Source organism: Rana temporaria, chromosome 5 (assembly GCF_905171775.1).
Source record: "Rana temporaria chromosome 5, aRanTem1.1, whole genome shotgun sequence".
NCBI classification, from domain to species: Eukaryota; Metazoa; Chordata; class Amphibia; order Anura; family Ranidae; genus Rana; species Rana temporaria.
In genome coordinates this window covers 163103015-163124161 of record NC_053493.1, presented here as the reverse complement: position 1 = coordinate 163124161, position 21147 = coordinate 163103015, and the positions used below count along the sequence as shown (strand labels likewise).

The 21147-nt window shown below is 45.9% G+C and overlaps 1 protein-coding gene across 1 annotated transcript in view; it reads left to right on the top strand.

The window, feature by feature from the left end:
- The window catches only part of LOC120940448 (ATP-binding cassette sub-family A member 13-like), a 277073-nt gene extending 265993 nt beyond the window's left edge, over window positions 1–11080 (top strand). Inside the window, exon 11 of the mRNA XM_040353322.1 lies at window positions 10950–11080. Within this exon, the coding sequence (XP_040209256.1) occupies window positions 10950–11042 (93 nt within the window). The 3' untranslated portion in view covers window positions 11043–11080. The remainder of the gene's footprint in view (window positions 1–10949) is intronic.
- The last annotated feature ends 10067 nt before the right edge of the window (window positions 11081–21147 follow it).

Here is a 21147-nt window from a genome sequence, read left to right as displayed (position 1 = left end):
TCAGACTTGGACACCTTCCCCACCGAAAATCCTCTGGCTTACTGGGTCTTGAGGATGGATCAATGACCAGAGCTTGCACAGTACGCAGTTGAGCTACTGGCTTGTCTTGCATCCAGCGTTCTTTCAGAACGCACATTCAGTGCTGCTGGAGGCTTTGTGACCGATCACAGGGTGCGCCTCTCCACCGACTCCGTCGATCGACTGACCTTCATAAAAATGAATCAGGCTCAGATCAACACCAGCTACCAAGCACCTGATGCTGATGTAACTGAATAATTTTTTGGAAGTGTCAGATCCCTTGGAGACTGCCTATGCTAATGCTGAGTGACTATCCTGTTATGCTGACTGAATATCCTTTTCCTCCTCCTCAATGATCTTGCTGATAGCTAGTAAGAACATTGTTGGTTCTGGGCACCTCCACCAGTGCCTAAGGCCCAATTGTTCTGCCCCTGTTTAACAGGGGCGTGTAATAACAATTTTTGATGCAACACTTTGCATGTGGCTCTTTGCTGCGCTCCAATTACAGTATCTGTGAGGGGTTGCAGTGTTGTGGCACCAGTGGCTAAGGCCCAATTTTTCTGCCCCTGTTCAACAGGGGCGTGTAATTACAATTCTTGATCTAATATTTCACAACAGGGCGTTCCATCGCCCACCAAGACTAACTGTGAGGGCTTACAGTGTTGTGGCAACACCAACACCTAGGGCCCAAATTTCTGCAGAGTATATACGTCAGGTTCCTACTTTCAAACATCCAACTTACAAACGACTCCTACTTGCAAACGGAAGGAGACAACAGGAAGTGAGAGGAAATCTACCCCTAGGAAGGGAAATTCTCTTCTGTAAAAGGTGTATCCTGTCCACTGATGCTTTATCACAATCCTTGTTTCACAAAAAAAAAAAAAAAATCATTTGTCTTTGGGACAGAAAGTGAGGTGCAATCTTCTGAACAGATGCACACAGATAGCAAAACAAATGTTACAGGGGTGATAACCCTTCTCTATGTTTTCAGAAAAGCTTAAAAAAAGATTTTATGGCTAAAGCTACACTTTAAAGAAGTACCATTTGAAAATTACAAACAGATTATACTTAACAAACCCTGTCTTGTTTGCACCACCTGTATACTGCTGTTCAAAGTATATAGGGCCAAAGGGGCTTTTTAATGACCTGGGGGAGGGGGCGGGGAAACCCATGCTATTTTTCTCAGTGATTTTCGTCCATATTGCAGGGACCAAACATTACATTAAAACTGCAAGCAGGAGGCGGCGTGTCCGGAAGAGCTCCTGGACGGACGTGTTCCTTCACAGCTCCAGCAGCCCTGGCATAATCTACTGCCATCCTCCACGATCCTTGCTCCGGTGGGCTCTTGGAGTGTTGCACCTGTCTTGGGGCACCCCCTGCACGGATCACGGCGTATTCCGCGGTGTCTGGCTAGATCCATCTTCTCCCGGGCCTTCAGCCGGCTCCACGCTGCCGAGGCCCGCCGCCATCTTGGGGCCTACGAGTCCTCCGACGCCTCCCGTGCTTGCGTGCTGCGCTCTGCGGGGCGGGCGGCTATCCCTCCTCATCCACCATCCGCAGCACCTCCGGAAGAAGCGGCCGAGTAATTCCGCGGCCGGGACCCGCTGGGGAGCCCCCGACGCCCGGCGACACCTTTAGGATAGTCCGCGGCTCCGGCCTAGTCCCGGAAGACGGCGCCCAGCATCCAGCAGGGTCCCTGGTGCCCTGCTCCTTCCTCCACCTTGTGGCTTAACCTCCTCCCCGCAAGTCTGGGGTTCCCTGTGGCTGTCACCGCTCTCTACAGTGCCTGCAGCAGCGACTTCTGGGCCCCAGTCTCCACACAGTGAGTAGCCACCATTTTTGCCCAGCTAGTCCCCCACAGACTCTGCTCCTTTCTCCTCCTCTGCCCTGCACTCTCCCAATTCACTTCTCACATGGAGCAGTGAGATGGACCCTATCATAACCCCCTAAACCCCCAACTCCACGGGACATATCTATTTTGGAAACCAACCCAAACTCCGGCACATGGGGAAAGACAAGCAAAAACCACACAAGGGATCCGGTGGGGACCGTAAGGGAGGAGATCTAGAGGACTATTTTGCCCGATCCCGAGCCGCATCACAGCGCCGTTCTGAAGCTCAGATGGCGCAGGCACCCCCATCCCCGGCCCGATCTGAGTCGTCCCTACATTCTCAGACGAGCGTGCACAATCATCCCCCCCTTCCTGGGGACTCCGACTTTATGCTCACCAGAAGCCGTTCCACGGCCTCCTTGGCATCGGGAGAGGGTTGGGACCTGGAGGCACAAATACGCTCCCTACACAGCTATATCAGATCTTTACCCACCAAAGCTGACTTTGAACACTGTGTCCAAAGGATAGAAAAGACCTACAAAAAAGAACTCTCTGACTTCAAAAAAGATGTGAGCGTTCGTTTTGAGGACCTGGACGCTACCACAGACGGTCTTAATAATACGGTGCAGTCTCATGACAAAATTTTGAACGCCCATACTGTCATGCTACAGCAACTGGCGTACCAACAAGATGATATCGAAAACCGTAACCGTCGCAACAATATCCGTATTCGCGGAATCCCTGAAACGGTAGATGCCAAAGCCCTACCGGCTGCTGTGACCGCCATTTTCAACCAATTACTGCAATGCCCTAAGGACGACCCAATTGAGCTAGACCGGGTCCACAGAACCTCTGGCCCGCGGACCCAAGACCCCTCCTTCGTCCGTGACACCCTGTGCCGGGTCCACTTCTATAAGGTCAAAGAAACCATCATGAGAGCCGCCAGCTCGCAGGACACTATACTGTTTAACAATACCCCCGTGATGCTTCTTCCGGATCTGTCACGTCAAACACTGACGATGAGAAAGGCGTTGAAGCCGCTTACCCAACTGTTGATAACCAAGCAGATGAAATACCAGTGGAGATTCCCGTTCCACTTGCGTGTGCACCACGAGGGCAAGACGGCCATCTTCCGCACGCTGGGGGACCTGCCTACTTTCCTCAGCACCCTAGGTCTCCCACAAGTATCTCTCCCAGATTGGCCATTCACGCCGACCACTCCAGGTTTACCCTTTGCCTCTCCGTGGCAGACGCACGGCCGCAAGCGCAACCCCAGGCCTCCACCTCGCCGGGACTCTGAGGATTGAATGCACTCTGGCCGATCTAACCACGCCACTTGCCCTGCCTTCCCGGGGGTTTCCCCCCGGAGATGACACCAGGTTGAAGCCTCCTCATCATACACGTTTTATTTTATTTTTTCATTTTATTTTTTTCATTCTTGGGGGCTCAACCTACCGCTCCCCCGGACACTATTTTGCCTATTGGGCTTGTCCCTCTTGAGTCCCGGACTGCCTTAATGTTGATGTTATTGTTACGGCCTTAATTCTCTTTTCAGGTGGTTCGGGCTCTATGTTCCAGACCGGGAGACACTCGCAGATTGTTCCTAAGTATCTTCAATTATATATCTTTTTGATGACATGTTTTCACTCTGCTGCTGTGTCACCATTGTGTTCTCTCTCATCGTAATTTAATTTCACTGTTGTTTTTGCCTAACTAGCCTGTTTGGTTTCCTACTTCACGTGCTTAACCAACTCGTTTTTTTTTTTTTTTTTTTTTTTTTACTCTTCCGTTCTTTGTACCGCTATTTTTTGTAACACGTGTTGGTTTTGCTCCATGATTGTTCTCCCGTGGAGTTGGGGGCCGGGATGACCGCCCTACTTGGAGTGATCTCACCGCGCCCCCCCCCCCCCTTACTTTTTTTGAGGGGTTTTTTTGTTCTTACGGCGTCACTATGGATGCCGTTTGGCTCATGGCTACTAGCCATGCTGTATGTTTTTTTTTCTTTTTTTGCGTAGCCTTCTGGAGCCACCCAGTGGCCTTTTTTGTTACTGCTATTTTTTTTTCCTCATTACTTAATTGGTTGTTGTGGTCTCCCTCCCCACCACCTCTACCTAGCTGTCTCCTGCTACCTTTACTTAGTGACAAGAGTGGTGCGGATGGGGTCCACACCCAACACATGTCTTTTTATTTATTTTTTTATGTCTTTTTGTTTGTTGTTACCACTCGCTCTTACCCTCCCCCCTGTCTTTCCCCGCCTCTCCTCTCTTTTGCTTTTATTCCTATCTTCCTTCCTTCCTTTTCTCCCCCAGGCTCTTTCTGGTGCTATTTCTATCTTCGAGAGTTGCTGATGCTTGATATTACCTATACCCGTGCCTTTTCTCTGTATTCCCACCACTCATGCCTGCCAATAATATGACTTCTGTTTGCCCGATAGCCTTAGCGTCTTTTAACTGTAGGGGATTCAACACACCTGAGAAGCGGAGTCAGGTCCTTTATCATTTTCATAAAAAGCGTTCTGACATCTTGCTACTCCAGGAAACGCATTTCCGTACTGATTCAGTGCCGGTTCTTCGCAACAGGTACTATTCACAATGGTTCCATAGTACTAACCCCCAAGCGAAGTCTAAGGGTGTATCCATAGCTTTCCATAAATCCTTTAAACCTGAGGTCCTAGACACCCTTATTGATACTAATGGACGATTCATTTTTCTCAAACTGAAACTAAACAACTTTCTTTTCACAGTGGCCAACATATATGTTCCAAATGTGGGCCAGGCCCGGTTCCTCTCATCGGTCCTCACCAGACTATCCTCTTTTGGGGGCCCCTGCTACATCATTGGGGGAGATCTCAACGCCGTTATGTCCCCGTCTGCAGATACATCCTCGGGTAAGTCCTCTATCCCACACTCTACACTAACACGCATTAGGACTCTCCTGCATTCCTTCCATCTGGTGGATGTCTGGCGTGTCCAGCATCCCACAGACAAGGATTACAGTCATTACTCTGCAGCACACAACTCATATAGTAGGCTAGACCATTTCTTAGTATCCCAGTCACTGCTAGATTCCCCTTTACAATCGTCCATGGGTCAATTGCTCTGGTCGGACCATGCCCCGGTCTACTTGACTCTTGCACGCCCCCCCACTTCACGTAGAGGTGCACACTGGAGGCTTAATGATAATTTGCTGCGAGATTCTGTATGTGTGGCTGAAGTTTCTGCCGCTATCCGTCATTTCGTCTCGGATCACTCCTCGGACACTACCCCCCCTCTCATCCAATGGGAAGCCTTTAAATGTGTGATCAGAGGCGTGCTCATCCAACATGGCTCCCGCTTAAAGAAAATGCGATCGAGTGACATTCGCCGTCTCCTCTCCACCATTGCGGAACTAGAGCCTCTACACAAACGTAACCTAGACCCCGCCATTTTTGTCCGCTTATCGAATGCTCGTAGGGATCTCCTTCAGCTTCTTGACTCCCATTCCTTGATAGCTCGAGATAAGGCGCGCAACTTCCATTACTCACTTGCCAATAAATGTGGTAAACACTTGGCACGGGTCCTGCACCCCAGGACACCTCGCCGCTCCATTAGCTTTATTTCACACTCTGATCAAACTAGATCGTACAACCCGGATGGTATATCCTCCGCCTTCCGGGGATACTATTCGCGACTCTATAATCTGCAGTCCGTAGACCCGACCAGGTGTTATACACCTTCGGGTGATGACATGCGAGATTATATTGCCGAGACGGCGCTACCCCCTGTTGATGCGTCGGATGTGGTTGAGCTAGATAAACCCCTCGATACGTCCGAGTTTTTCGGTGCCATCAAAAGTTTGCAGGTGGGCAAATGCCCTGGCCCGGATGGCTACACCCCACGTTTCTACAAGACCTTTGCCCCACTTTTATCCCCGTTGATGGCTAGGGCCTTTAATACAATGAATGACACCCCCGCACCGCCCAAGGCGTTGTTATCCGCTAACATCTCTGTATTACCCAAGCAAGGCAAAGACCCCTCGCAATGCAGCAGCTACAGACCTATATCCCTGCTCAACGTGGATCTAAAGTTGTTTGCGAAGGTCCTGGCTAATCGCTTGTCTCCTCTACTTCCAAAGGTAATCCACAATGACCAGGTGGGATTTGTCCCGGGCCGCGAGGCGAGGGACAATACCACCAAAACGATCCACTTAATCTCTTACATCCAACGAAAAGGGCTGAGGGCTTGTCTCCTTTCTTTCGACGCCGAAAAGGCATTCGATCGGGTCAGCTGGGGATTTCTTCGACTCTCATTGGAACAATTGGGCCTGGGGACGCCCTTTATTTCCAAGGTGATGTCCCTTTACTCGCAGCCCTCAGCCTCGGTCTTGGTGGATGGTTCTACTTCTGCGCCCTTTGACATTTCCAATGGTACCCGGCAGGGCTGCCCCCTATCCCCACTCTTATTTGTCATTGTAATAGAACACTTAGCTTGCGCCATCAGACAAAATGTCTCCATCCGCGGTATCCAAACACCTTCCTCCCATTACAAACTATCCCTCTATGCGGACGACCTTCTGGTATACCTACAGGACCCCCATACCTCCCTACCATCCCTCTTCGCGGAATTCCGTCGCTTTGGCACATTTAGCAACTTCAAACTCAATCTGTCCAAGACTGAGGCTCTCAACGTTTCCCTCCCTGCCGCTACGATGACTAGGCTCAAAGCCAATTTTTCTTTTAAATGGCAGACGAGGGGAATCTCATACCTTGGCGTCCTTATTCCTTCTAGTCTTTCCAACCTTTTTTCTTTGAACTATGTTCCCCTGCTTTCACGTTTGCGGAAGGACTTGGAGGAGTGGGGGGGGACTTCCCTGCCATGGTTCGGGAGGATCAACACCCTGAAGATGGACACTCTACCCAAACTCCTGTATCTCCTTCAAACGGTTCCCGTCTTAATCCCCAAGTCCTTCTTCAACTCCTTACGCTCCCTCGCCATCAGATTCCTGTGGCGGCGGGGGCTATCTAGAGTGAAGTACAATGTGCTCACCCGCCCAAAGCTGCGGGGCGGAGCTGGCATTCCTGACTTCGAGACCTACTACAAGGCCGCGCATATTGCGCGTGTCTTGGAGTGGTTCCCGCGTCCTTTCTTGAAGGCCTCCGTCGCCCTAGAACAAGACTTGTCTCACGTTGACCTACGAGCACTCCTATGGGGATATAGAACTGAACTGACACGCATGCCTCCCCCCTCCCCGCTTACTCTGGCTTCTCTCAGATTATGGTACAACAGGGGGTTATGTTCCCTACTGTCCTCCGACCCCTCTCCGTTATCTTCCCTGTTCGACAATCCCTCGTTCCCCCAAGGCTTTGGTGTATCTTCGTTAGGCCCCTTCAAAAGGACTGAATGGCCCCAGGCACGCTCCTTTGTGCATACTACGCTGGGGTCGCCAGCGACTCCGGCAGGCGCCCATGACTGGCTCACTACACTGCACTTGTCCACACTTACAAAGCACTTACATTCCTCCTCTCAGGTACACCGCCCTCTCACGGAGTTTGAACGATTGTGCTCCCTCTCGGAGACGCCCAGGCACCTACTCTCGGCCATATATAACCTACTGCAAACACTCACGCACACCGAGCTACCCTCTTACACTAGGATGTGGTCTGCAGACCTAGGGGAGGACATCCGGCAGGCAGACTGGCAGACTTCGTTTTACTTTACTCACAAGTCCACGATCTCCTGCTACGCACAGGAAAAAAACTACAAGATTCTGTCAAGATGGTACAGAGTTCCCTCTATGTTGCACAAAATATTTCCGTCCACCCCGGCATCCTGTTGGCGATGTTCCGCTGCTGTGGGGACTTATCTACATGTCTGGTGGGATTGTGAGAGGATCCGCCCCTTCTGGACTCAGGTATTTGAATGTTATAACAAAGTCTACGATAAATCACTGGTTCCCTCACCTAAAATTGCTCTTCTCTCTATCCTGCCTGGTTCTGTTAAATCGCAGAGGCGGAGCCTCCTCCGTTTTTTCATGTCTTCAGCAAGACAGCTCATACCTTCCTACTGGAAGTCAACCGCAACTCCTCCATTGTCACGCTGGGTCTCTATTATGAACGATACCATGAGAATGGAGGAGATGCTGGCCCTTGACAACGACACTTTTGATAAGTATACAATGCTATGGCTCGTCTGGCTCCACTTCTCTTCCTCTGACACCCTGGCGAACATGTTGTCCACCCAACCATGATCACCCCTGACAGCCTACGTCTGTGTCACCCCCTTAAGATAAACTAGGTCCCCCCTCCCACCTTATTTACATTGTTTCTCCCATTTGCCCCCTCAGCAACTCTCACACTCCCCCATGATCCCCCCCTGGTTTTCTTTCCTCTCTCCCCCTTTCCTTATATTCTCTCTCTTTCTTCTCTCCTCCCCCCTTCCTCTCCGCCCTCTCATGCCCCTGATTCTTACCCCCCCCCCCCTATTTTTGTGTTTTTTTTTTTTTTTTTTTTTTTTTTTTTTTTTTTTGTTGTTTTGTTTTGTTTTGTTTTGTTTGATTTTTCGGCCTTGGTTCTTTTTTGTCCTCTGTGTCATTTTTTTTCTGCTGATTTTATTGTTTCCTTCCTGGAGACTCTGGTTACAATGTTGTCACCTACTAAGAGGCCATTTTGGCCGCTCATAATTTTTTGTTTCGGGTTCTTGTCATAATTGTTCCTGTTGAGTTATATGCTGGTGGGAGTCCTGCTGTGGGCGATAGCCATTGGGCTGACTCTCTACCACTACGTATTCATGACTGTACCCTGACTGTGACACCTTATGCTGTTTATGTATAACTTGTTAAAATTCTAATAAACATATTTTCAACTCTAAAACTGCAAGCAGTCTGAAATGATTTTTTTCTTATAGTAATCTCATTTTGTGCAGGGACAGTTCTAAACACGTGCCACTACTATAGACACCCAGCAGGTACGATATTTAAAGGAATTTTTATTTATTTTTTCCACTTTAAGCATCATTAAAATCGCTGCTCCAGAAAAAAATGACAGTTTTTAAAACTTTTTTTTCCATTGATACATGTTCCCTGGGGCAAGACCCGGGTCCCCAAACCCGTTTTCCGACAATAACTTGTATATTGGGCTTTAAAATGAGCACTTTTGAATTCGAACGTTCGAGTTCCATAGACGTCAATGGGGTTTGATACGTTCTCGCGAACGTTAGGTCCGTTCGAAGGTTCTGGTGCGAACCAAACACGGGGGTATTCGGCTCATCCCTAATGTCTAATAATTAGCACAATATTGGAGGTCCTTTCCTTATTTTGAAAGTACTGTAATGTATGCCAACAAAGCTTCTGGGGACATTGGACTAGAAGCGTTAATTCAGTTGAAGTAGCTACATAATGGAGACGCTAACACTAAAGACATTTTTTTTAAAGTATATATTCGTCAGGCTGTCCGGCCCTGGACTTTTACCTATTGGCAGGGCTGCTATTACTCGATTCAGTTCCTCAACAGATGTTCTATTTCTTTGATGACCATGTTGGTCGTGGGTGATTGAATATTATATAAAGCCTCATAGAATCTATGAAATTCTGTCTCTGAGTTTCAACTATCTTTTTGTCCTGTACTAAAAAGTTATGAACATGCCTGGAGTCCTGCTGCTTTTTAAGTTGTCTAGCCAATAGCTGACCGCATTTGTTCCCTTGTTCATAGAACAGATGTATGAAGTATCTATATTTATTTTTAACTTTACGATCCAAACACTGTGAAAGATCTCATCGTAAATTCTCTAATTGTTGGATATCTGCGGAATCAAGATGTTTTTTATGTTTAGTCTCCAGTACATGAATTTTCCCCAATAGATCTATTATCTCTTTCTTTCTTTTTTAATATATGAGCCATATGCTATCAATTCACCCCTGATAACCGTTTTATAAGCCTCCCAGACTGCTTGTTCTGACACCTCTTCAGGCATTATCATTTCAAAGTATGTTCCTATTTTGAGAAGTAGCTCCTCCACTACAGTTTTATCATCTAATAATGACTCATTCAACTACCATGTCCGCTCTATGTGACCCGCCTGAACCGGGGAGAGAGTCAAGGTTATAGGAGCATGGTCTGAAATGGTTATAGATTTGATCGTGCAGGTACGGACATTTTCCAAGTAGAAACTGGTCTACAAGAAAAAAATCAAGGTTAGAGTACATGCCATGTGTTTTAGAGTGGTAACTATAGTCCTTTACCCCGGTAAGTATTACCCACCAGCTACTGACCAAGTTAAGGGAGCATAGAAGTTGCTTTACATATTTTAAAGCTTTAAAAGATAGTGGGGTTTTGCCCGTTGATGTATCCAAACTGGGTTTAATGTGAGATTAAAATCCCCACCCAAATCAAACACCCTTCCCTAAATCTCTCCAACATCTTCAAAGTTTTAGCGAGAAAATTGACTATCCCAACATTGGGTGCATAAATCGAGGCCATGTATAGCAATGACCATGCAGCACACCTTTAACAAATAAATACGACCCTCAATAGCAACGAACAAGATTTTCTAAAGGCAATTGTCACCCACTTGCCCTTGCAATAGCTGATGCTGCATGGAACCATTGATTAAAAGCATATAGAGGCATACTAGGTGTATATGTATAATATATGATATAATATATGATTATTATACAACCCCTTGACTTAACAAGCATTTAACTCTTGCAATGTTGGGATGGGTGTTGTGGTGCCCAGAACTGGGTTTAAAAAAGTAAAGTTAATGATAATTATGAGGGGTACATTAGGGACTACCATCTGATATTTAATAGAGATATAAGCAGCTGTTTGTGCTACATGCATGCATCAATGAAATAACACTTGTATGTGTTTTTAACAGTATAATCCTGAATGAGAAATTTACACTTTGATTTCAGAAAGCATTACACAACATAAGCTATTTTCTTTTAGACTTTCTCCTAAAGTCCTGAGTATGCCTTTTTATCAATAGTAAAATTATGAAATCACTCATCTGCAATTTGTAATTTACCCTGAGTTTCTAAATAGCTAATCTGAATATATTTTATCTTCTAATTGTGACGACTTCTGTGATGCTAACAATATTAACCTTGCAGTGTACTTTTACAGGTCTTTATTCAGTTTGCTGCACAACAGGAACAATATCCCAGTCCCATGATGAAACGTACAGTGGACAGTCTTAGACAGCAACTACCAGCCTGAGCAAACAAGCATTCTAATTGCTTTAAAAAAAAAAAAAACATGAAGAAGTAGTTCAGCTTTTGATCCACATTTAACCATAAGCGCAAATCACAACTGCTTTATTATTTTTCTTCACTTTAGGCAAGAGCTGCAATAAATTGCAAACAAAGGTCTAATTAATATTTTATTGTATTAAAAGTGTACTTTTTCTACAGAATGGTGTATTGCTGAATTGGTGTGTTTTTCTGTGTATTGTTAATATCGTTTTTTTACTGTGGATAAACTAACAAGTTAAGATGAAATATAAAATAAGATATACTAAAAATGTACTGTAAGATATGAATAAGTACTTTAAAATAAATGAACCGTTACGTACATGGAATTAAAGTTGAACAAATGCACTTAGAATCTGAAAGACAATTCTTATGGAAGTTAGATGTACTGTAAACATTACTATGATCCCTGTCTTATGTACCCATAAAGCAAAGCATTTCCCCTTCATTATATAGTTCATGTGTAAAGTGAACCTGTGCCTAGACTAGTATGTACATGAATCTATTTCCATATTCTTAGTAAGTAGTAAATGGACTTTTAACCTGTGTTGATGATGGCATTGTGGAAAAACGAATCTTCAAAACTCTCTGATATTGCTTATTTTTTTACGGCAGCAGATTCTGATCCCTGGTGATCACAGTATTCTGTAACTACTACAGATAAGGATGTACATCCACTGTTCACTTCTTTAGATGCTTGTATATGTATATTATTTTGTCTGTAGAAAAGTTATACAAAGTCCACAAACTATGGTATTTACTGTATATGTGAAAACTGATGTATTACATAGTTACATAGTTAGTCAGGTTGAAAGAAGGCACAAGTCCACCCAGTCCAACCACAAAAAAATAAATAAACAAACAAAATAAAAAAACATAGTATTGAATGCCTATCTCATTTCCTGAGGCCGAATATCCCAGAACAGTACAAATATCCCCAAATAACCGCTTTTTGGAAAGTAGACAGTCCAAGGTATTTCATAAGAGGCATGGCACTTTTCATGAAGTTGTAATTTTTTGTCACAATTTTTCTGGAAAATCAAGAAATAAAAAAAAATATATGTTTTTCCACATTTTTTCAAAGTAAACAAAAACAATAGGGTGGGAGATGCACACAGTTCTTGATACAGATTTACAAGTGCCGTCAGTGACGATATATCATACTCATAAAAGCTTGGGCCAAATAGACCAACATTGGTCAAACCTTTTACAATTTAAAGAATTAATAGCTATGAGACGTTCAAAGGTATAGTTTCTATGTTCCGCTGTAATGACATCAGAAACGTTTGTAGCTCTATTGGATTTCCAATTGTGCAAGATCAGTAGACGTGTCTCTAATAAGCCGTACACACGACCGAACATGTCTGCTGAAACTGGTCCGCGGACCAGTTTCAGCAGACATGTTCGGTCGTGTGTAGGCCCGAGCGGACAGGATTCCAGCATACATTTGCCCGCCGGGCCTTTTTCCAGGGGGCAAATATTTCTGGACTTGTTTTAAAACAGCCCGTTGGAATCCTGTCCGCTCAGACATGTTCGGTCGTCTGTACAGACCTACCGTACATGTCCGAGCGCCCGCCATCCCTCGCATGCGTCAAATGACTTCGACGCATGCGTGGAAGCGTTGAACTGGCAGGGCCGCCCACGTCGCCGTGTCATCGTCGCGGCCACGCCCCGCGTATTGTTTACGCGCGGATTTCTGTATGATGGTGAGTACAGCCACCATACAGAAATCCCCGGGCAGACATGTACGGTGAAAACGGTCCGGCAGACCGGTTTCATCGTACATGTTTGGTCGTCTGTACACGGCTTAAGAGTATGTGAGTTATGACTGGTCTGAAGGTGTTTGGAAATTTGTCTATATTCAGGTGTAGTATCGCTAAGGCTGGATCGGGGTATGCAATTATCCCCGTTAGGGAAGAGATCAGTTGGAAAACCTGGTTCCATAAACTTCGTATGTTAGGGCAGTGCTAGAGCATATGTAATAAGTTCCCTACATGTCCACACTCCCTCCAGCATTTTGGTGATGTTCCTGGAAAGTATGTGGCTAAGCGGAGTGGGGTGTAGTGCCATCTGTTTGCTATTTTGATCATTAGTTCCCAGTGTTTTACACAATGGGAGGACTTATGTGTTGCCGTGAAAGCGTGTTGCCATTGTATGTCCGAGAAGGCGGTCCCCAGGTCTACCTCCCATTTTTGCATTGCTGCTGTTTTTGTGAATTTTAGTTTGTCTTGTAGTATATTGTAGAAAAAGGATATGCCTTTTGTATCTGCCTTTGCTGTGGAGTAGAATTGCCAAACTCTATTCCGCAAGACCACGTTAAGGGGAGCTTAGTGTTTTAGGAAGTGTGTGATCCTTAAGCATTTGAATATGTTGGTGTTCGGGAGGTGGTATTGTACCATAATTTGATCCACGGTTTTGTGTTGTGATTCCTCTAATAGGTCAGAGAAATGACAAATATCCTTATCAATCAGATATGTGACGTCCATCATTGGAATCTTGGACTCCAATGTGGTTATGGGAAGTTTGAAATCTATGTGTCCTGGTGTCTTTGTCCTAGTAGGAATCTCCATTGGGGGTGAAAAAATGTTTGTGTTCCAAGGGGTCCATCTGTCTCCCATGAGAAGCAGAGTAAGATCTTTTGTTGGGGAAATAGTAGTTACTATATCAACCCAAAGAAGTGTGTTAGACTTGTGCATCTATAATTTGATCTGGTCTAGGCGTACCGCCCAGAGATAGTCAAATATATCTACTAGACCTGCCCCCCCTGCCTTCCTGTGGGATGTCAGGTTGTTTCTCGAGCACCTAGCTTTCTTCACGTTCCAAATATATTTCCAGCTTAGATTAGTGATGCTCTTGAGGTAGTGATGTGGTATGTGTATTGGCAGGGTGCGGAACACATATAAGATTTGCGGTAATATCAACATTTTGTATGCAGAAATTTTGCCCAGCCATGAATTCTCCTTTTTTGATATGTCCCTGAACTGGGCTTCCAGTCTGGCCACCAGCGGTACCATGTTAGATTTAGCAAGGGTGGATATTTTACTAGTGAGCGATATTCCCAAGTAGGTGATGCTACCATTGCTCCAGGTATAGGGTAAGTGTTCTTGCAGAAATCTTTTTGTGTGGGGATGTACTCCCAGGTCGAGAATTAGAGATTTTGTAAAGTTGACTTTGTAATATGAGACATCCCCAAATGTAGTGAGGTTTTCATGTGCTTCCATTAAGGACTGGAGCGGGTTGGTTAGGAGCAGGATTACATCATCTGCAAAGAGGTTTATGGTATGCATGTTGGGGCCAAACAGGAAGCCCGAGATCGAGGGTTGCATCCGAATTGCTTCGGCCAGGGGTTGTATCATTAAGTTAAAAATGGTCGGAGACAGGGGACAACCCTGTCTGGTCCCATTTGATATATCAAAGGGCGTAGACAGGAAGCCTGCAGAATACACCTGGGCAGACGGGCACGAGTAAAGGGACATAACAACCTTCAATATTGATCCTTCGAAACCAAACTTTGCTAGCACCATTTTCATATACGTCCAGTGGACCCTATTGAACGCCTTCTCCGCGTCAATAGAAAGCAGCAGAGAAGGCGTTCGAGTCCGTTTAGCATGATGTATTATATTTATAATCCTCATGGTAGCCTCCAAGGTCTGTCTCCCCTTCACGAAACCCATCTGGTCATGTTTGATGATTAATGGTATTATATTAGATAGTCTGCTAGCTAGTAGTTTTGCGTAAATTTTAGTGACTGTGTTCAGGAGGGATATGGGCCTAAAATTAGCCGGTGTATGGGGTATTTTCCCGGTTTTGGCAACGTAACTATGTGTGCTTTCAACATCTCTCGTGGGAGCGTTGCAGACTCAGTGGCTTTGTTAAAAATGTTGGACATGTGGGGAGATAGTATGTGTTTGAATGTTTTAAAGTTTTCATTAGAGAAGCCGTCAGGGCCTGGCGATTTCCCGGTCGGCAGAGAATGTATGATTTTTTCCACTTCTTGGACTGTGATCGGGGGGGTTAAGGTCTTCTAACTGCTGTTTGGATAAAGAAGGGAGGTTTATTTTATGTAGGAATTCTTGTATTTTTTCCTCTGTTGGTTGAGGTGTATTGGGGTCCTTATGTAAGTTGCATAGCGAGCTATAGTATTCAGCAAATTGGTTGGCTATATCTTTGGGGTTGGTGATTTTGTGTGATGCAGAGGGGTGGTTTAAATATGCTATTCTGGTTTTGATGCGTGCTGCCTTAAGTCTGTTCGCCAGATATTTACCGGCTCTATTGGCATTAGCGTAGTGTGTTAGTCTTAGGTGCCTAAGATGTTTATCATATTGGTGTGTCAAGAGTTATCTAATTTTTTCTCTGAGGGTGTTTAAATTGTTGGTTAAGGGCACTGACGGAGATTTTTTATTCTGGGATTCTAGAGTACAAAGTTCTTTGAGAATTGTGTTTAGTTGTGCGCATTCCATATAACATAAGGATCTGAAACAGATTCAGTATTCTCTGTGGAGTAGTTTTTCACATCCTGTGTAAGAGAATTTTGGAGGTGTGGTTCCTGAAGAATTTTGGTGTTACATCGCCAGATGGGGGTAGAAGAGGAGACACCCTTTTCTGCCACAGACATAGATATAGCCGCATGGTCTGACCATGTGATGGCATGTATACTAGTTTTTAGTATTTTTGTAGTAACCATTTGTCCGTTAAGAACATGTCTATGTGAGAGTATGAGCCGTGTCTGTTTGAGAAAAAGCTATAGTCACTTTCGTTCGCGCAAAGGCATCTCAACGTTTCAAATAGTTCCTCTTTGTGTAACAATGGCTGAAGAGATGGGGAGCCTTTGCTCCTACCAGAAGATGTGTCCAGTAGCGGGTCTGATGTTACGTTAAAGTCTCCGTAGATCAGGAGGTTGCCATAGTTCATGGCTCTAGCCTTGGTCAAGGTTCTTTTCAGGAAGCGGATTTGGTGTGAGTTTGGTGCATACACCGAGACGATCGTGTACGGTCTGGAGTTGATTTCTCCTGTAACAATTATATATCTGCCTCCTTTATCAATGGCAGTGTCCTTGGGTTGGAATGAAAGGGAGTTCTTGATGGCCAGTAGGACCCCCCCTTTTTTGCTGTTAGGCGTGCAAGCCATATAGATGAACGGGAAATCTCTGTGAGAACATTGTGGGGCATTGTCCAGTTGGAAATGCATTTCCTGCACACATAATATGTCAGCTCCCAGTGAGCAGGCCTCCTTCCACATGGAGAACTGCTTTGCAGGATGGTTTAGTCCCCGTGCGTTAATGGATAAGAATTTGATTGTCATTGTATTGGATATGTAATGGGAAGTGTGGTAATGCGGTGTAGGCACTTACCTTCCTCTGGAGCATCGAGCCCCACAACTAGGAGCCTGGCCAAATCCAGGCTACGGAGGGACTCCCCAGCCAGGCCTCAGACAGAATGCAACATGGAGGTAAGCAGGCCCCATTCCAGTACCACAGGCCAATCCAGTCAGGGAAGGGACCCGATCACAGATTTCCCCACAGAAGACAGGCCAGTATCAGATACTGTGCTGAAGGACATTCTCCTTTCCCTGAGATCCTCCCTACAAAATGACTTACTCAAGGAATTAACTGAATGCCAGAGGGAAGTTCAGGCAATGGGGCACAGGGTGAACCACATAGAATCCAAAATGGAGAACTACACCTCCTCGTATAACATGATTGTGGAGGCCCACACGGCTCAGGGGGAAGAGATAACCTGGATAAAGGACAAGATAGCAGACCTCGAGGACAGGTCCAGGAGAAACAACCTCAAACTAAGAGGGGTCCCTGAGTCAGTGCCCCCTACCCAGCTCCTGCAATTCGCCCAGACCCTGTTCTCCACCCTGTTGCCAGAGGCGACGGCTCAGGATCTCCTTATCAACAGGATCCACAGGGTTCCCAAACCCTCGTTTCTCCCGGATGATGTGCCCAGGGATGTACTCATGAGGTTACACTTTTACCACATCAAAGACCGCATACTGCAAGCCTCAAGAGTATCAGAAAACATTCCCCCACAATACGCTACTCTCAGGATGCTGCCCGACCTATCCAGACATACTCTACAGTGCCGACGAAACCTGCTGACGATTACCAAAGTGCTTAGGAATCACAACATTCCCCACAAGTGGAAATATCCAGCCACCTTTTCCATTAACCACAACGGGGTCTCCATCTCAGTGTCAAAGCTAGAAGAAGGGATGGAAGCCCTTTGTCAATAGGGTATTATACCCGACCAACCTCCTCAACCACAACAGCCGGCGGGACTGCTGTCCATGAACAACGAATGGCAGGTAGTATCCCACAAGCGCTCTGGTAAGAAAAAAAATAGTGGAGCTCAGTAAAATATACCTGTTACCAACCACAATTAGCTTGGGAATAGAGATATGACTGTTTGATACTATTTTACACCTCCACGCTTTATCTTGAGCGCCCCCTAGTGGTTAACCCCTTCCCTGCAAGTCACATTTACACAGTAAAATGTGAATGGTCCCAAAATAGTGTCAAAATAGTGTCGGTGTGTCCGCCGCAATATCGAAGTCATAATAAAAATCACTGATCGCACCAAATAAAAGAAATAATAAAAAAAAAATGCTATAAATATATCCCCTATTTTGTAGTCGCTATAACTTTTGCGCAAACCAATCAATAAACGCTTATTGCGATTTTTTTACCAAAAATATGTAGAAGAACACGTATCAGCCAAAATTGTGGGAAAAAAAATGTTTTTCTATATATTTTTGGGGATATTTATTATAGTAAAAAGTAAAAAATATTTATTTTTTTTCAAAATGTTTACTTTTCTTTTGTTTATAGCAATAAAAACCGCAGAGGTGATCAAATACCACCAAAAGAAAGCTCTATTTGTGGGGGAAAAATTATTAAAATTTAATTTGGGTAAAGTGTTGAATGACCGCGCAATTGTCATTCAAATTGTGCCAGCACTGAAAGCTGAAAAATGGCTTGGGCAGGAAGGGGGTGAAAATGCCCAGTATTGAGGTGGTTAAACTGCATAATCATTGAACATCTTTTGCAGGTGAAAAACAAAAGGCGCAAGTATAGAGGCAGGGGCGGATCCAGGGGGGGGGCAACGTGGCAATTCCCCCCCCCCCCCCGAAAATATCACTGACTGCAAGTCTCTCTCTCCCACGCCAGTATTATCATTTGATCAGAAGCGCAGAGAGAGAGAGACTCTGTGTAATGTCATTGCTGTGGCTGCGCTGGACCAGGATGGAGGAGGTGGGTGGAGCCATGCCAATTGCTTGACCTATAGTTTTCCTGCACTCTGGTTGCTAGCGCCGGGGCCGCCTGGTGTCTAGTAACCAGTGGTGTCAGTCACGTCGGAGCAGCTGAGGAGGCTCCACCCACCTCCTCCCTTCATATCCACACAGCAGGTTGCAAGCAGCGCGCCGTATACACAGGAGGAAGAAGCAGAGAACACTGAACACAACTGTCACCTGATGCTACCCTAAAAAAATGCTGCAACAAATGAGTGTGGTTCAATTATGTTAAATATTGGGCATGTCCAGGGCCGGACTTACCATTGGGCTTGACTGGGCCAATAGGGGGCCCCGGGAGGAGGAAGCAGGAAGAGCCATGCCGCTGCTGATGAAGAGGTAAGAAGTCTCCTTCACCCCCCGCTCAACTAATATCGCCCCCCCTTAAACAACTTTGATCAGCTTCGATCTCGGAACCCCCCCCCCCTCAACACTCAAGCCCAGGGGCCCCCACCACCCTAAGTCCTGCCCTGGGCATGGCTTAACAACTGCTCCTACTACCTTTTTACACTGCCCCCTCTTTTTCCTCTGTACACACTGCCCCACTCCCTATACTGTAATATGATTTTCATCTGATACACCACAATTGTTTTAACTGTACAATAATATCTATGGGTGTCTTTTCCTTTGTGAGAAGATTAGTAAATAGCAATCTAAATGAAATGCTTTTACAAGAATCATGCATCTCTCAAATATTAAATTCTTATCTTTCTCTTCACTGTCAAGACTGCTTGCTTATATATGAGAAAATATCACAGCATCCTAGGTGTCCTTACATAAGTAAGCACCCTGGGCCGGATTCAGATACATCAGCGTATCTGTCCGGCCCGCACAACGTATCTCTGATACGCTACGCCGCTCTAACTTTGGGCGCAAGTTCTTTATTCACAAAGAAGAACTTGCGCCCTTAGAGCGGCGTAGCGTATGTGTTGCGGCGTAAGGCAGCGTAATTCAAATGTGGAAGGGGGGGCGTGTTTTATGTTAATGAGTGTTGACCTGACGTGATTGACGTTTTTTACGAACGGTGCATGCGCCGTCCGTGTACATATCCCAGTGTGCATTGCTCTAAATGACGTTGCAAGGACGTCATTGGTTTCGACGGGAACGGAAATTACGTCCATCCGTATTCGCGAACGACTTACGCAAACGACGTAAAATTTCAAAACTCGGCGCGGGAACGACGGCCATACTTAACATTAGCTACGCCTCATATAGCAGTTATAACTATACGCCGGAAAAAGTTGAACGCAAACGACGTAAAAAAAAAGCGCCGGGCGGTCAGTCGTTTCGGAATCGGCGTAACTCCTCATTTGCATAATCGTCGCGTAAACAAACGGAAGCGCCACCTAGCGGACAGCGTCAGCAGCCTAAGATCCGACGGTGTAAGTCACTTACACCTGGCGGATCTTAGGGAGATCTATGCGTAACCTGATTCTATGAATCAGGCGCATAGATACGACGGCCGGATTCAGATATACGACGGCCGGATTCAGAGATACGACGGCGTATCAGGAGATACGCCGTCGTATCTTCTTTATGAATCCGGCCCCCTGAGTTTTAAGCTCCTAATGATCCTATTGAAAAATATATGCAGGCACTATGAATGAGGTTTCGGTTCACTTTGGCTCATCAGAGTGGAGGAGAAGTCTAGGGGAAGCTTCCCTCTGCTCTTCTGTGTTTTGCTGTGACAGGCAGCCAGCAGGGTTAGATGGCAGCTGCTACAGTGGGAGCTTTCAAGGGATCACAGTGTCTGGGACCCAGGGCATCCAGAACACATGCCCTGCATCTCCTGCAGGGTGCCATTGGTCCTCAACACTGTGATCCCCTTTCAGCTACCACTGCAGCAACTGCCATCTCTCCCTACTGGCTGTCTGCAAACCTAATTAGTGGTGTCATGCGCTGAAATGTGCTGCATTGGGATCAGGAACACAGCCTCAATCTGCGGGATGCAGAGATTTGGCTGAAATTCTGGGATGGTCGCACAGGATTGGGGATGGTTTGGGAGGTATGTGTCTGTAGGTTGAAGCCTGCAAAGAAACTATATATCCAACAATCCCTTAATCTCTCAATCGAGCACCATGAGCTCCAAAGTATTTTGATCTGACAGACACACAGGAGCTCACCTGCAGTTTGGAGATGATATCTTTTATCATATTAGCATGCCTACATTTGTGATGCAATGCAGAGGCAGTAACAAAGCATGCAATGGATGCTGAGTGAACAGGAAGGTGTCTTATCCCTTTGACAATTCGGTGCAAGCTAGCTAAAGCATTGCATGCTAAACTGTAAAGCCCTGTACACGCGATCGGTTTGTCTGATGAAAACGGACCGATGGACCGTTTTCATCAGGGATCCTCTACTATCTTCTGCCAGCTTTTTTACTAGCGGTGGCCCGGTCTTCTCCGTTATCTTCTTCCCTCTTCTCTTCTTTCGATGTTGACATGACACTCTCTCCCGCTGTAATGTCATGTGCACGGTGTGCAACGACTTATATAGGCATGGGGCGGAGTCACCGGGTGATGTCATCCGGTGACCTCGTCCTTTATAATGTCACAGTCCCATCATGCCCCCAAATCACCAACCCCCCTCCTGAACTGGCGGGTTGTGTGCTCGGATAAGGGTCTGGTATAGATTCTGGGGAACCCCCACAACATTTTTTTTGGTGTGGGGGTTCCCCTTAAGATCCATACTAGACCAAATGGTCTGGTATTCTCCTGGGGGGGAACCTTGCGGTTTTTTTTCGCTGGGTTCCCCTTCAAGATTCTAAGCAAACGAGTCGC